Source organism: Neodiprion pinetum, chromosome 4 (genome assembly GCF_021155775.2).
Source record: "Neodiprion pinetum isolate iyNeoPine1 chromosome 4, iyNeoPine1.2, whole genome shotgun sequence".
NCBI classification, from domain to species: Eukaryota; Metazoa; Arthropoda; class Insecta; order Hymenoptera; family Diprionidae; genus Neodiprion; species Neodiprion pinetum.
Window position 1 is genome coordinate 1,981,164 of NC_060235.2, and position 15,779 is coordinate 1,996,942.

Consider the following 15,779-nt stretch of genomic DNA (forward strand, 5'->3'; position numbering starts at 1 on the left):
TTTTATCTTATCTCGAGTGTTTGTAATTCGCATTATATGTACATGTACATGCGCAAGCGATTATAACGTATGATGAAAAAGTGACCAAGAGCCGAAACATACGAACGAATTAAGAATAACATAACGTAAGTAAAAGAAAAAGTAAAAACGGAAAGTAAACTTGACATCAAAACCGAAACTGTTTTCGGAACGATCACTTAAAAAGCGATATCTACGCATAATATAATATATAATAGCATATGCATATCGAAAGTGGGTAAAACACAAGTAAAAAAAAAAAAAAATCATCCACACACACACGCGCGCGCGCGCAAAGACACAACGAATGAAAGATACGAAAAAGTAATGCTCTCAAAAATTCTACATTATATATATATACCTGTCTCGCGCAGGGGCGCGGAGAAAGAAAGAAACTCGTTGTACGCGAAGAGGGCAGGTCAGTGTTTCCGATGAGGATGATGATACACGCTTGGTATTCTATACAAAAGCATTAAGGAAACTAGGTTGCCGGAGCAAGGTGTTGCAGGTGAGAAGAAAGAGAGAGATAGAGAGAGGAGAAGTAAACGACACCTGATGCTGCAACACCATGGATAAAAAAAGGGGATACGGAGTGTGATGACAATAATAACAATAATAATGACGATGATAACAGGGAGGAGAAGAACGTGCGTGTAAAGAAAGAAAGAAAGAAATAAAGTGAATAAGAGAGAAGCGCTACCGTGACAAACATACGTATATACGCATGTGGTTGCGCGTACCTACAGGTAGTCGGAGGAGACCAGGGAGAAAGTATAATACGTCGAGAGGAAATCGAGAAAGAGGGGATCCCCTGCCGTCGAGGATAGCCGCGTAATGGAGAGACAAGGTGAGAGTGATCGCGACACGGTCCGGTTAGCGCCCACTTTCACCGCTGCAGTATCTCTTTACGTAAGTGCGTAACGCGTGTCACACGGATATTTATTTGTCTCCTTCGCGTAGGTGCATGCGTACACGCGTGCAGTGCAGCAATTTGTCCGATTCTCGTTTCTTGTACCAAAAATAATTTCGAACGGAAAGAGAGGAGTGGAATCTTTCTCTACCCTTGTTCAGGCAACCCCGGGTAACATGTTGGGCGGAAATAGATTTGTTCGTAAGGATCGTTTGAATTCATATTTTTCGGCTTATAAATCTAGTGTACGATGGTACACGGGAGGGAATTCGATACGTTTACTTCGGACGACGCGGTAAAATTTAATACAAAATCAGATCTGAATAAATGGGGAAAATAAATTGGTGATCTACGATCCGGGTTACGGGATGTTTTTGAACATTGTTACTCTTGCAACAAAATATTTTCTACCGAGAAAAAAAAGTTTTCCCCGTGTTATATCCGTAAGAAACTTCGATCAGAAACCGGACTATCTTGCAAGTTGCGACAAGTATCTGAAAAAATTCGGCAATTGTCTTTGAATTATTTGAAGTTGATTTGGGGTATATGCCGTAAAAAATACACCTACATACGGATAAAACGTGCGCCGTTGTATCAATGATACCTAGATAGATACACGTCGCCTGACAAGCAAGAAGGAAAGAAAGAAATGAAAAATAAAATCGAAATTACGCACGTAAAAGCGAGTCGCTTGCGTCATAAGCGTACTAAACGCGTGCACGTACGTACGGTATTTATCTACCAGGAATTCAAGGAGCAGGATATGCCAGATACACGACACACCGATCATCGTATAAAACGCACACCCCGCGTTACACATGCGTAAATAATATCCGTACAATAATACCGATACGCACGTGTGCGCAAGTATCCATACGCGTGTGCCTGTGTGTGCGCGCACGATTCACGGGATGACCGAGCGCTGTTATCCGTGTTAGTGATGGTGACCTTCGGAGTATCGCGAAGCGGCGAAGTGGTCGGGGGTTGTGGGGGTGGGAGGGGGAGGCGACCCGTTTCAAGTTTGTTGAACCTGGTCCTCGTCGCGTCGTTGTGTGCGAGTGAGCGAGCGTAGTATTCGCCTACAGCGCGTGCGCGCGAGCCGGAGAACCGCTTTTGCACGTAACGATACGGGAAAGGGGTGGTGGTCGCGGCGGCGGCGGGGGTCGGGGGAGAAGGTTCGGAGCAACAGGGAGGCGGGGGGCGGCGAGGAGGGAGGTAGCGAGAAGCGGGGAGAGCGAGGGGCGGAGGGGAGGGAAACCTCGGTTAATTTCATCTTGCCCCAGTTACGGGACAGGCAGGGTGAACGAACTAGCCTCTCGTCAAGGCCCTCCCCTCCACCTCGACGTCCACCGCCTCCCCCCATGCCGCCCCTCGCGACCCACTTCAGGGGTGGCCAATCCGCGACGTGTACGAGCGAATAGGATTGCCCTAACGGTGGAAGGGAACGCCCGTCGCGAGGCTAGAGTGCATGATACACAACGTACTGGATACGTACGTATGCGTGTACGACGCGTGCTAGACGTGCGAATGTGTCGGTGCGCGCGTTCTCTCCTCTTCTAGGCAGAGCGGCGCGAAGGCGGCTCGCCGTCGAGAAGTTCGCCGAGATGACGGACGGAGCGGGGGTGAATAAGAGGAGGAAAACGAGAGAGGACCGGACTGCCTGCCTGATGACTGTCGGGAGAAACCGAAACGAGATAGACGGAGATAGGGGGAGAGATAGAGACCGGGATAGAGAGGGAGAGAGAGCGAGAGAGACGTCGAAGAAAGAGAAACAATTACGGCCAGGCGGCGCGTTGGAAGGCCGCGGGAGCAACGAACTCTAGCCTCGCGAGGGACGTCTCGACCTACATTATGCCCCGTTGGAAAGTGAAACTATGCGCGGATCGGGCACCCCGAGGGAGGCTAACTACGCGTAGGTCCGGGCCGACGACGGTTTTTCGGTACACCCCGTTGTGAATGATCTGTTCTATTCTGTTCTATCCGTCTTCTGCGACAGACGATTTACGTATTAATCGTACGTTTCGGATAAACCTTTCGGAGATTTCGAGAGATTTTTATTTTTATTTCAATTTTTTTTTTTTTCTTCTTCTTCCATACGCATGTTTTCGCTCAATTCACGTCTCTATACTCACCGGCCAAAACGCGTCCAAGGAGATTTTCGCTGTCTTGGTTAGCCGCGGATGCGGGAACGGATCCGTTGCTCGATGCGCCGTAAGGGGACGACGACGTCTTCTCGTTTTCCAGGTGATCCTTGCTCGGGGAAAGTATATCGTTGCTGATCGTAAGCTGTTCGTCGACGGCTGTAGTGCCGCGTGACTTGAAGTCCTGGACCGTCATCTGACCCGATTGACTGATACACCACTCCTCGACGCGGGATTCCTCTATCATATCACCCACCAATTAACAAACAAACATTTACCGCCGATTTGTATAATATTATACCGGCGCTTCTGCGTTTTCTTATCTTCTATTCCCTCTTCTATTCTTCCTTCCTTCCTGCCGTACAATCGTTTAAACACTCTGTACTTTCCTTATCGCTATTGTAGAATACGACTAACGCGAACCGACCAGTTAAACGGTTCCGAGGAACTTGCATATCACGCACTATATAATATCCGATTAATCCCCACTACCTCGTCCTTCGACGATTGCATTAATATATTACAAATATGGCACAAATTGATCCTCCTTCTCTTCGTTTATCCTTACCGCCCCGATATCTCCGAAACGAATCGAACCAACGAATTGCGGTACAAGTTCACGTTCTAACCATGGTCAGTCGGTGCGTGGGTAAAAAAAAAACAAAAAACGTCTTTACGATCTATATATACTCTCGTAATATTTTTGTCAATGGCACGATATTCCCGATGTCACATGTCCCGAGTTTCAAGGGTCGTCGGGATTGCAGGGGAATTCTCAAATCAGCCAGATACAAACCGCGACACACGAATAAACTTTGCCGTTCCGCGATTAAAACGTCGAACGTCACACACCGTCGGAGTTTCAAAAAAATATCTATTATTACTATTATTTTACTCTCTTTTTTTTTTCTTCTTCTTCCCGCCGTTGTTCCTCGTATTTTTAAACAAAAACAGAACAACAAGGTATACGCGGCACACGTCCGTCGGTTCGCTGGTTTAGTGTTCAGTGTGTGTATGGCGTGCAGTTCGTGGCGCGAGTGGGATCTCGCACGCTCTCGGCATATCGGCACTCTCGCGCCTGCGCCGTTCGATACGAATTGCGAACTGTCCGCGCCGCACGCGGCGCGAGTCGCGCTTCCCTTTTCCTTCGTTCCTTTTCTTTTTCTTTTTTTTTTTTTTTATCATTCGTTTCTGATTGATACTCGATTTTTTTGTTGTTTTTTTATTCTTTTTTCTTCGCCTTTTCGTCACCCGTCATTCTTCTCTTCAACGATCTTCCGCGACTTCTCTCCGCAATTCGACGATTTTTCCCCTCGGCCGTACCGTCCTCGTACCCTATATATATATATATATATATATTAATATCCTCCTTTCAGTCGTCCTGCAGCCGCGCACCTGCGGCGCAAACGAGCTGCAGTGAAAGTGGTATTACAGACACACTTTGCTGGGTATAACGGATCGGTCTTAAGGGGTCGTTGATATCAAACTTACGGAAGATTATTCCCGGATCTCGAAGATGCTGCCGATGCATGTTCAGACTGATCCAATACATACATCTTCTCTTTTCCCAACAAACGATACGGAGAGAGAAAGAGAGAGAGAAGAGTAATTAATTTATTTGTCATGTTCATAAAATAAACAAATCGTGAACCATAAATACATAACAACGTTGTACAAAAAGGAACAAAATGTCATCCAGCACGTTTCTCACCGTATTTTGTACGCGCTACGTTATAAATTGAATACGATAAGCCGAAATTGCTAAATTAATTGCAATTAATCGTGAGTGAAAAATTCTTTGAAAAACAAAAAAAAAAAAAAAAAAATGGAATAACAATCTTTCGCGGCGATTCGAGATAACTGCAGCGGTGCGGCACGTTGGGTGAAAAATTTGCGAGTTGCCGCGATTTCTCAACGGTGCCTAGATTGCATACCTGTAATAAATATAATACGCGTTTTAGTATCCGTAGATGCGTGCAACATACGTTATACGTAATTTACGTTCGTATAACGTAAGAGTGGAGCGAATCGCGGTCCGCTGCAGTTAAACGCTGCTAAACGTCCGACGGAAGGAAAAGTGGCAAGGAGCATTGATATTATACATGCACATGCGCGTGCCATCGGGCGATTCTCGCCGATAGTTGCTCGGGTAGTTCGCGCTGTAACATTCCTTTCTCGAAAGGGTTGGGCAACCCGGGCGCAGAGTAATATAAGTCAGTGCCTGGTGCTTACGACAAAGCTCCCGGTGCACGAGCGTATGGAACAAGTTTTACACGTGTATTTATTATACATGCGTGCAACATTTACCTATTTCACGTATTAGTGTTGAGATTTTCAAGAATCGATACCGCAAGCAGCGTACGATAATTAAATTGAATAAAGATTGCGGGGATTCTAAATCACGTCCAATTGTAATATCAATTTTTATGCTATAGGATATTCATTCGAGTTGTATAATATATATTATGTTACTTGCCGTCTGCCAATGGATTGTTTTATCGTCAATTATTTCAGCAATTTGTACACACACAATTTATTATACAATCTTCGATCTTAATTAGTTATATTTTCAAACTTTTGCGTAATTATTGCTTATACACATAATATATATATATATGTATATACCGTATACACAACACGTGTACTGTAAAGTATAAACTTGATAATCGTCGTCATCATTATTATTGTTGATTGTTTACCAGCCTTTTGTTTCGGGCTTGTGCAAGACTGCACATGTGTAACATTCGTGCATGTATGCTTCTTCACCACCTGACCCATTAACACAATTCCATCAACCATGATCGTTTTTTAAAATATATACAACATTTACGTTATTATATTATTGACACGTGCATACATGCGTATATACTATATATACATACGTAAATTTAGGAATAAGAACGAGAGCAAAGATCTCATTAGTATTGCGATGTATATGCGTTATATACGTACCCTTGTTGTTATAGATCTCGATGCACGCGTGCATATTATAACGATAAGTTAATTACAAAAGTGCAATTAACGGACGACACGTGCGGCCCAACCGCGTTAGGTAAGCCCGGGTATGCCCCTAATTTAAAATGAAGAAAAAACAAAAAAAAAAAAGAAAAGAAAACAACGAAGAAGCAAAACCGATGCCTTTGTGAAAAACAATCGGAAATTTGACCGCGAATGGCGCGCGTCGATCATCCGGGTGCATATAGGAGTATAATTTTGTGTGACAGGAATTTTCACACCTACGCGTTTTCTAGGCAACGCCGCTGCACGAGGAGGCTCTCTATCTCCTCCAAGTATAAGCGGCTAAACGACGCTACGGTAATTCCGTCAAGGAAATTACGACACTCCTAAAGCCGTCGCTAAATCTGTTCGTCGAACTAAAGGAGGTCTTCGCTGCACTTGGAAGCTGCATAAAGCGATCGTAATCCGATCGAGGGAAATTTTCGCAAAGAATTGAAGATTCGATAATTACGATTAAACGAACGATGTTACAGTGATAATTGCGATAATTGACGAAGCGCTGAAAAATAGTTTACTCGGCCATGATGGATTTAAAGTGTGTTTAGGGTGTTTCGGTAGAAAATAATTAGCGATTTTCCAAAAGATCAGCGTCTTACGTTAACGATAAGTGGAAGATCGCCATCAGTTGATTTTTCACTCTTATACCTACATTTTTTTAATTTACGAAGTATCCTGAATAGCAATTTTTTTCATCGCTTGCATCAATCGTAATATCAGTTCACGTCGCTAAGAAGACCTGGACTTGTAATATTAAGTCTCCAGTCGATGTTTGAGAATTTTATCCGACGACTTTTTCATTATTAGTTCAATCTCGTAAAATAGTTATAATTTAATACGAAATTTTAATTTAGGAGAATAAGATTCCCGGTTGTGATTTATCGTTGTGTTACGGATCGTGATCTTTGGGTCGAATACACAAATGTCAGGAAAGAAACAATAATTAAAGTGCTACAACAACGCGTTTCTTCACAAATTCGAAATTAATGCGATAAAAAGTGAAAAATCAAATCTGCGCGATCCTTCACGTAACATAGAACCTTCATATTTTCACAGAATCTTTCATTTCACCCAAAAGAAACTTTTTACAAATAGTAAATTATTTTTTATTTCAATTACTTTCAGCGCCGACGTCCGAGAATAATCGTCCGTTTTCCAGAATTGAGATTGATCGATTTATCCGTATACCTCGGATATTATACAAGGTATTACGTGCGATATGGTTGCAGGTATAAGTAGGTACAAGTGCAACGATATAGGATGCATAATATACGCGATTGCGTAGCAGACGCAAAGTTCCACTGACCCACATACTGTCCCAGATTTGAATAACTGCTAACAAAATTGTCGTAACGAAAAGAAAATACCAACAATATGCGGAATATTTTTAAAGCGTATGCAACGTGTGACGTTCAATTGTTGTGAGAATGCTGCAGTGCAAACATTCGTTTGAGGTATTCGGCTCATTGTCGACCGTGAGGTAATGAGATTTTCGCAATTTCTGTAAGTATGTTTAACAAATAATCGGAGTGTATCGTTAACGCATCGCGTATGTATAATAATTCGCCGGTGTTCGAATTTCAATTTTCATTATGTCCGAATCGATGAACATTCACGTATATTATACCTAGAAAGGTTGTTTCCATAACCGCCGGTCGATTTTTCAAAACTCGATCTCTCTCGACGTCGAAAGTTTGTTCGTCGTCACTCGTATAATATTGTATCTGATTGAAAAAATCTGATACAATTTCGAATTCGAGACGATTTCGCCTCTCCATAATACGAGTTAACAGACCGCGGAGTAACAGTCGAGTTGCAGTTTGCATTTTTTTTTTTTTTTCATTCCCAGTGCAAAAAATTTTCAAATATATTTCTCATACGTGTACCTAATTACGCGCATACAGGCGTAATGTATCCACGTGTTAAAATTCAAAGGCCGTGTTGAATAGAATCACCGATGCTGATAACGAAAACGTATAATTAAAGTGATAATTTTTTTAAATAGGGGGGGGGGGGGGGAGGAGAGCGACACATAGAACCTATATTTCAACGTCCGAGGAAAGTCGTTAATATTGAAAACTGAATCAGACCTAATTCGGGTTAGTGAACGCTTGTGACGATTTTTATCGCCGTTAAAATTTGTCCGGCTATTATCCTCTCGCTAGTGGCTTTTCGGGTCGACCACAATTAAAGCTGCAGGATATGAAAAAAGAACGTAAGAAAAACGGAAACGACATGGCGAGCGTGGAAGAGAGAGAGAGAGAGAGACACAAGTTGGTCGGTATTTATTATCTCATGCATTCTCATTATTGGTGATCATCATCGTCATTGTCGTTATATTGACATCGCCATTCTAAATTCAATACTGCAATCGACACAATATTCATTGGTAACGAATTTTTCTAATTCATACGTTTCTACAAGGTTATTTCGAATACGAATTATAGTTTTTAAAAAATAATTTCGCGCCTCATTATGTGTATAATACCAGAGTGTGTAATATTAAATTATGCATGCACGTATAAAATTGTGCAACATATCCCTGCATAATTATAACATGTAATATTGTAACTATGTATATCTACAATCGTTATATACACATATACAATGTAAGAAGCTGAAAAATGTCGTAAGTTAACGATTTCTCTCATTCAACGCAACGTGTATACATGTATTATACAGAAATAATACGTATTGCAATTCGGTGCATCGGAAAAGTCAAAACAAATCACCACTGGCAAGTAACTGGCTCAAAAACATTCCGTCCAACTGAATCATGTAATAACAAAACTATGCGCACATATATATATATATATATATATATATTACGGTATATGCACAGCAGTTCGGCAACTATCGCACACAACTATCCAATGCGAAAAAACGAAAAATAAACCGGATCCGAAATTGATGACTTTATTTTCGTTTGCATGTACCTAGATTGAAAAAGACCTGAAATTATAATTTTCATAAACCTATAATCCTCTAAATGCGGTAGTTTTCTTTTAACCTTCAACTGACATGTTTATCTGATATAAAATTGCTGGCACCTTGGGGTCGTGCACCGAAGCAATTTGATATTTTGTCTGCAAATTTTTTTTTTTTTTTTTTCGGGTCTTTTCTTCAAGTGTCATCTACGAGATAAGAAAGCTTGCAGCGATAATTTTTAATTTTAAGGTAGTACTAAATTTTAAAATGAGGCAAAAATTTTCAACTTACCAAAATCCCGATTAAAAAACCCTTAGGTCACGAACGAGCTCAAGGTGCCAGCTAAAGGTTAATTACAACATTGCATCGATAAGTGTGATGAATTTTAAAAAACGTTAAATCGGGTAGCCGCACACTTAATTACTCCGAACAAAACGATTCCGTTAAAAATTACCGGACATATGCCGATGATAAAATCTCGCCATTTTCAAAAGGCAACATAATTATTATTAAATTAAATTAAATCAAAACGTACGAAATTGACGATGACATTTTATCCCGAGTAATAAGGAGCGGTAACCTTGAATCGAGTAAGAATAAAGTGAGTAAAAAAAAAAAAAATAAAAAAAAAAAACGCGAATCGCCCAAATTGCTGTGTACGAAAAAACAACGTGTACAAGTTCCACGATTTCGCATTGTGATTCATGATTAGGCGTTCACTTATCGAATCCATACATTATGCACGTGACACGTGGATTATACAGACGTTGCAGTTGCGCGCGTTCCAACAGCAGCAGCAACAAAAACAACGACAACGACAACAACAACAACAACAACAACAACAACCGCGTATATGTATTAGTACGAAAAGCCTTCGAGAATGTTCGACTCTCGCGTTCGCTATACCTAAACACGCATATCGCATAACTGCACTGCGGAGAGTGATATCGAAGGTGTGTGTGTGTGTGCGTGCGTGCGCGCAATACCGAGAGATCCGCGAGTAGTCGGCGGCGTATTCACCAGCAGCAAAACCAGCAACCAGCAACCAGCAACCAGCTACTCGCGTGGCCTCGGCCCCGGGGTTAATGCCCCCTGAGTGGGACAGGCGGCCGCCGGGCGCTGCCTCCGTCCACCGAGAGTCTCTATGACGTAAATTCGTCGTACGAAATATAATCACCTACACCGGCAAACGAATTGCTCCTTGGATATATGTGTCTACGTACGTACGTACATCCGTACCTACATGCGCCCGTCAAGTCTCACGTGTAACGTTGTACATCTGCGATCTACGTGTATAACGTACGTTTATACAATATATATATATATTAAAATTCTTCTATACAAAATTCACAGTACCGTTGTCACTTTCGAGAAGGAAACCCCTCCCGAAAAAAAAAAAAAAAAAAAAAAAAGGAAAAGCAGCCGGTGATCGAACGCGTTTCCAAATTGAAGATAACACGGGTTGTTGTTTTCTTTTTTTCCATTGGCAGGTGATTCGAAGTCGGGAAAAATCGTGACGCCCTCAATTCCTGCACTTTTTACCTATATATACCTGTTTACTGTATATATATATTATATATATATATATGTTACCTAAGCGAGAATTTTACGACGCGATATAATTATAATGTAACGTAACGTAACATATATATTGTATTATTGAATTGAGAACCACGTATTCCGAAGCAGTATTTGTATACGTAAAATGATACGTAATTTTTCTGTCGACGCGCATTATACGCGCACATAATAAAACGGATTAAGATACACACACACATATATAATATATGTATATATACCGGACAGTGCAACGTAAATTATACACAACATTATGTATAATATCGCGTGTCTTGGAGTGATTAGAATTTAGCGTATTAGAGTAATCGCGTAATATGCGATGTATACACACATATGCGTTACGCTTAACACTGACGCGGTCGCCGAGGACAAATTTTTTTCCATCCATCCATCCGTGTACGCGTGTATACATGTCTCACAGGCTGAAAGTAATTCAACCTCAGTTTGCAATTTACCCTGTATACATATAGTTCATCGTACATGTCCTCGACGCACGTGATCATTCCCCCCACTTTAACCCGTGTACGTACATAAATAATATGCATAAGATAGAAAATAAAAAAAATAAAAAATTAAAATTAAATTATCGCCTACAGTGTACGTATACGCGTACATAGAGGTAAATTGAAATGGGAAGGGTTGATAAAATTAAGGGATATTTATTCGAATCGAATCGCTTTGCCTCGCCTTGCCTTGTCCCAGATCTCTCGACGTAAAAAACAAAGGTAGGTACGCGAGCCCGACACAAACCTTAGAGAGAGGATACCGAAGGCGTGTTCCTACACGCATGATCTGGAAGAGCAAGAGCGACGATAAGCTTCTTCTTCCGTACGCAATGAATGAAAGCAAGCACGTTGCGGAATCGCGTATACGTGGTAGAGTGTAATGAAAAGAATTATAAAAAAAATAAAAAGAAATAAGAAAATTAATTAATAAAACAGAGAGAGAGAGAGAAAACACAACGCAGGCATAATTCGACCATCCCGAGTACCTAACGTGTAAAACTAGTAGGTATACAACATTGAGCGCGAAGAGAGCGATAAGAACCGTAGCATCTCTATCTCTCTCTCTCTCTCTCGTCTAATCTCTCAATTTGTCGTTATTCCGTGCGTACGTTTACGTCCGTCCACGTATGCACGTACGTATGCACGTATTTACGCGCGCCACGTATACTCGACCGGACTGGATGATTGCGAGTCGTTCGCCGCGTAACCGCGTGGGATGATGCGCGTCGAGAGACGAGAAAACAAGATCCTGACCTGCACCACGCGGAATGCACTCCAGCTCGTGCCGTTGCACGTCGGCTCTTGAGTTAGCTGCGAGAAATTCCCACCGACACGAACGGCACCACCGTCTGGTCGGTCTCGTCGTTGTTGAAAAAATATTTCGTACGATAACGCGACGTGACCGATGTTACGCACGTATTCCCATGATTCCACTCTTCTTCTTCTTCTTCTTCTTCTTCCGACAGTGTTTACAACAGTTTATACTTGTACGTCATTCACGACTGGCCGACTTCAGTGGAAGAACCGATTCACGTTAGAAATTGCCTCGTAACAATTCTGCGAATCAATCGGTATATGAATGAAAACCGGCGATAAATCGATTAATCGTCAAAACTCAATTAATCGATTAATCGAGGAAACGATTAATCAACCGCACGGCGCTCTGGTATAAATAACACGAGCTAATCGGTATCCATAAAAATCCAAGAAATTAAACGACGAACGAGTTTACAGTACAGACGATATGTAGCATCCTTCACCCTCGTTCACTCGTACACACGTATACGTATGTGTCATAGGTATGTAACAATAAGATATTATTAAACGTGTTCCCGTAATTCATCAGCGGGTCATACGTGCCTTACGCACACGTACGTGAATCGCGCTACACGAGGTTACAAGTACAAGTGTATATCATTTAACATCCCGATTGTAATGGTAAACTCTCCCCAAGGCTGACAGATTTAATTACATACGTCTAGGACGATATTGTGTGGATGTGTGCCCGCGCTGCAGCTTCTCGTTGTACGTACACGTACGAAACACGCGTTACCCCGTTTTTAATAGGTATACACAGATAGGTATATACAGATACGCGCATCATCGACACTCTGCAGTGCACTCCGATGAACCGCTCTACTCTAATCTATTACACGTGCATATGCACACGTATGCGTGCCTCCTGTAGAACGTCTGCAATTGTCGGTAAAGTATAGGCTTTGCTACGATGAAAAGATTAAACTAAATGGGACACAGGCTGCACATGGCTTCGTGACGACACTGACAAGATCATCGCATCCTCGTTCAACGTTGCAGCAGCAACTGGAGTTCTAGTCGGTCGTCATCAGCTGATTACACGACACGGCGCAGATACTGTGTATAACACGTATGTACGTATGTGTATTTCAAATAATACACCACATGTTTCACGCGTACGTAGAATTGTAGAAGCGAGGATCTCGTGTTACGATAAAAATTCACTCCGACGCAACCTTGATGTGAGCCAAGCGAACATATATATATACATACCATACATATTATATATACATATACATACATATACATATGTATAATAAAACGTTGATTCTTCTCTGATATTGTGCGTATATTAACCTACCGCAAATATTTTCTAGTGCTTTGCAAACGTGATGGGCGTTATAAACGAATCTTGGAATGTTGTAAAATATTTTTGCCCTCTATCGTACCAAATAACTACGGTACGTGTTATCTTGCCCGGAGCTAATATTTCGCGCAATTTCCTACAACGATTTTATTCGGAACCGTTTTTCGTTATTAGTATAACATGTATGAAAAAAAAGATAGGAAAAAAAACTTGAAAAAAAAAAAAAAATCGGTATCAACGAACTAGTGTTTTGTACGCAAAGCATCCGCATCTCAAATCGGAGGAAATGCAATCAAGATTGAAACGGGACTGTGAGAGAAATTAAAAAAAAAAAAGAAAAAAGTCCAACAGCTATACGTCTTTCAAATAACAAATCCGACGAAATTTCGAAGAGTGTAACGTGTACGTAACGTATTTGAAGAAAAAAATAAAAATAAAAAATAAATAAAAAATCGATCGACGATTGCGTACGGATTCCGTAATGCAGGGAGTATTGCGCACGCAATTCGCATACGTAACGCGGAGTGCGGTGTTGTTTATATATATATATGTGTGTGTGTGTGTGTGTGCATGCATACCTATGACAGCAGTAGCATAAATGTTGTACGCCGTCAAGTTATAGTTGTACCCAACTTTCACCAGGGTATATCGTTTGATACATCGAAAGTGAAAAACGGCAGGGCGGCAACAGCAGGAGGAGGAGATAAAACAAGGGGTAAAAAATGGCGAGTCTCCGGTTTGACAAGGGGAAGCTGATCGCGAGGGCGCGGTTTTGACATCGAGTCCGTAGGCGTTGGTAGCTTTCGAACGACAATCGCTTGTACAATTCTATTTTGCCACGCCGCGTTGCAGCGTTTCAAGCCGATCGGCGCACCTCGGTCTTTAATCCATGCAGCCTGCATCCGTCGCCCACCCTGCGATATTGGACGCTCGTAGAGCCCATGTAGGTAGGTTGTACCTAATGCACCTTCGGCGCCTCGATCGGCGCTCGACGTAAGCGCTTGGCTAATATGGAAAGTACACCGCAGGTGCCGAACTGCAACGAAACCTGCACAATCCGTGTCTAACGTCCATGAGATCAGAGCGTGTAACAGCGGATGGATTTTTGTCCAACGCGGAGCGTGCAGTTACTTATTGGAGTTCTCGGTCTCTGTATCCTGGTCTTGGAAATCGAACGGACGAATTGCACCATTGGTAGATCGCACGTTCCTGGGATGAAAATTGTATCGACTACCAGTGACGTCGAAAATGTTTTTTAAAACGAAGAAAGAACTTGGAAAAACAAAACATCCGAACAAAACAGATATTATTTGTTCGAAAAGTCTTGCAAATGAACGTGATCGACAAGGTTCGAGTTAGTAACGTTTGTACAGCAAAACGTGATGGTTAATATCGTTTTTGTACAATTTTGTTGACTTTTAGAAATATGAAACACGTTTTCTTTGTTACGATTAGCCGCAGCTGAATTTCATATAATACTAAGGATCGAGGTAACGATTTTTTCTAAACGTGGATCGTTAAAGTACCGTTGCTAAATCCAACCTCGTCGGTAATCAAGTGGAATCCAAATTTCAAGTTTCTGTAGTGACGAAAGTTTTGTTTTTTCTTCTTCTTGAAAATACTGAGTTTCAAAAGCAGTAAACATCCGTGTTATCAACAACGTCGGGGATATCACATAGTTCTAATATTTTCGTCATCATCGAAAGATTCATCCACGTATAAATAGTTTGTCAGATTTCGATTACGAATAACTAATTTTCTTCATTAACGAATTTCCGTATCATACGGAATAAAACGTAAACAAAGATGAGATTCGGTGATATTTCATCAGATTATGGATTCAGCGAGAGTTTCGAATTCATTGTTTTATCATGTTTTTGTTTCGACAATTCTTAAACCCGATCGTACGTCCCGTGCATCCCTGAGTCTTGGCGTTGCTCAACGTCGAACGGTGAATGCTCGCCGGTGTTCACGTGCATAATATCGACGATCACTTCAAGGCACGAACAAAGGGTATACATAGGTTGTACGGTGATATTATCGCAAATGTAATGCAGCCAACGGTCACGCATCGTTGAGCAAACACGTTGGGAGATTAATTTCAATTAGATAGGCGATAAGTATGCATTTCTGATGCAATTAAAACTTGATTATCAAAAGTTTCAAAAGAACGTTTAAAAACGCGTTAATAATAATTCTCACATCTCCGTATTCACAATGTTCAACTGAACGTATACAACCGAAAGTGCATACATATATATATATATTCGCGTACTTGTACGTATGTACAATTTATCACGTTATTAGAGAAAAGTGAAGACAGTTTCAGATAGAATAAATATTAGATTTTCCGAAAATTCAACAACAGATCTTTCTTGCAGAGCAATAAATTTCCTACCAATTAGCTACAGGAATTTTTTCTTTAACAATATAAATTTTTAAAGTATTATATTATAAGAAACAGTTTTCTTAATGTATACATTTTTTCATATAAAAATTGGCGAGGCACGTTTAGAGTTATCGGAAAAATTCACTGATTTAGCCACATCTGTTTCACATAC

At 41.3% G+C, this 15,779-nt stretch overlaps 1 protein-coding gene across 3 annotated transcripts in view; it reads right to left on the bottom strand.

The window, feature by feature from the left end:
• The window catches only part of E75 (ecdysone-induced protein 75), a 145,974-nt gene that overhangs the window by 66,477 nt on the left and 63,718 nt on the right, over positions 1-15,779 (bottom strand). Inside the window, exon 1 of one of the 3 annotated variants that reach the window (XM_046623700.2) lies at positions 3,061-4,104. The exons of the other annotated variants lie outside the window; for them this stretch is intronic. Coding sequence (XP_046479656.1) covers positions 3,061-3,316 — 256 coding nt within the window. The 5' untranslated portion in view covers positions 3,317-4,104. Of the gene's footprint in view, positions 1-3,060; positions 4,105-15,779 lie in introns of those variants that run through there. 3 annotated transcript variants of the gene reach the window in all.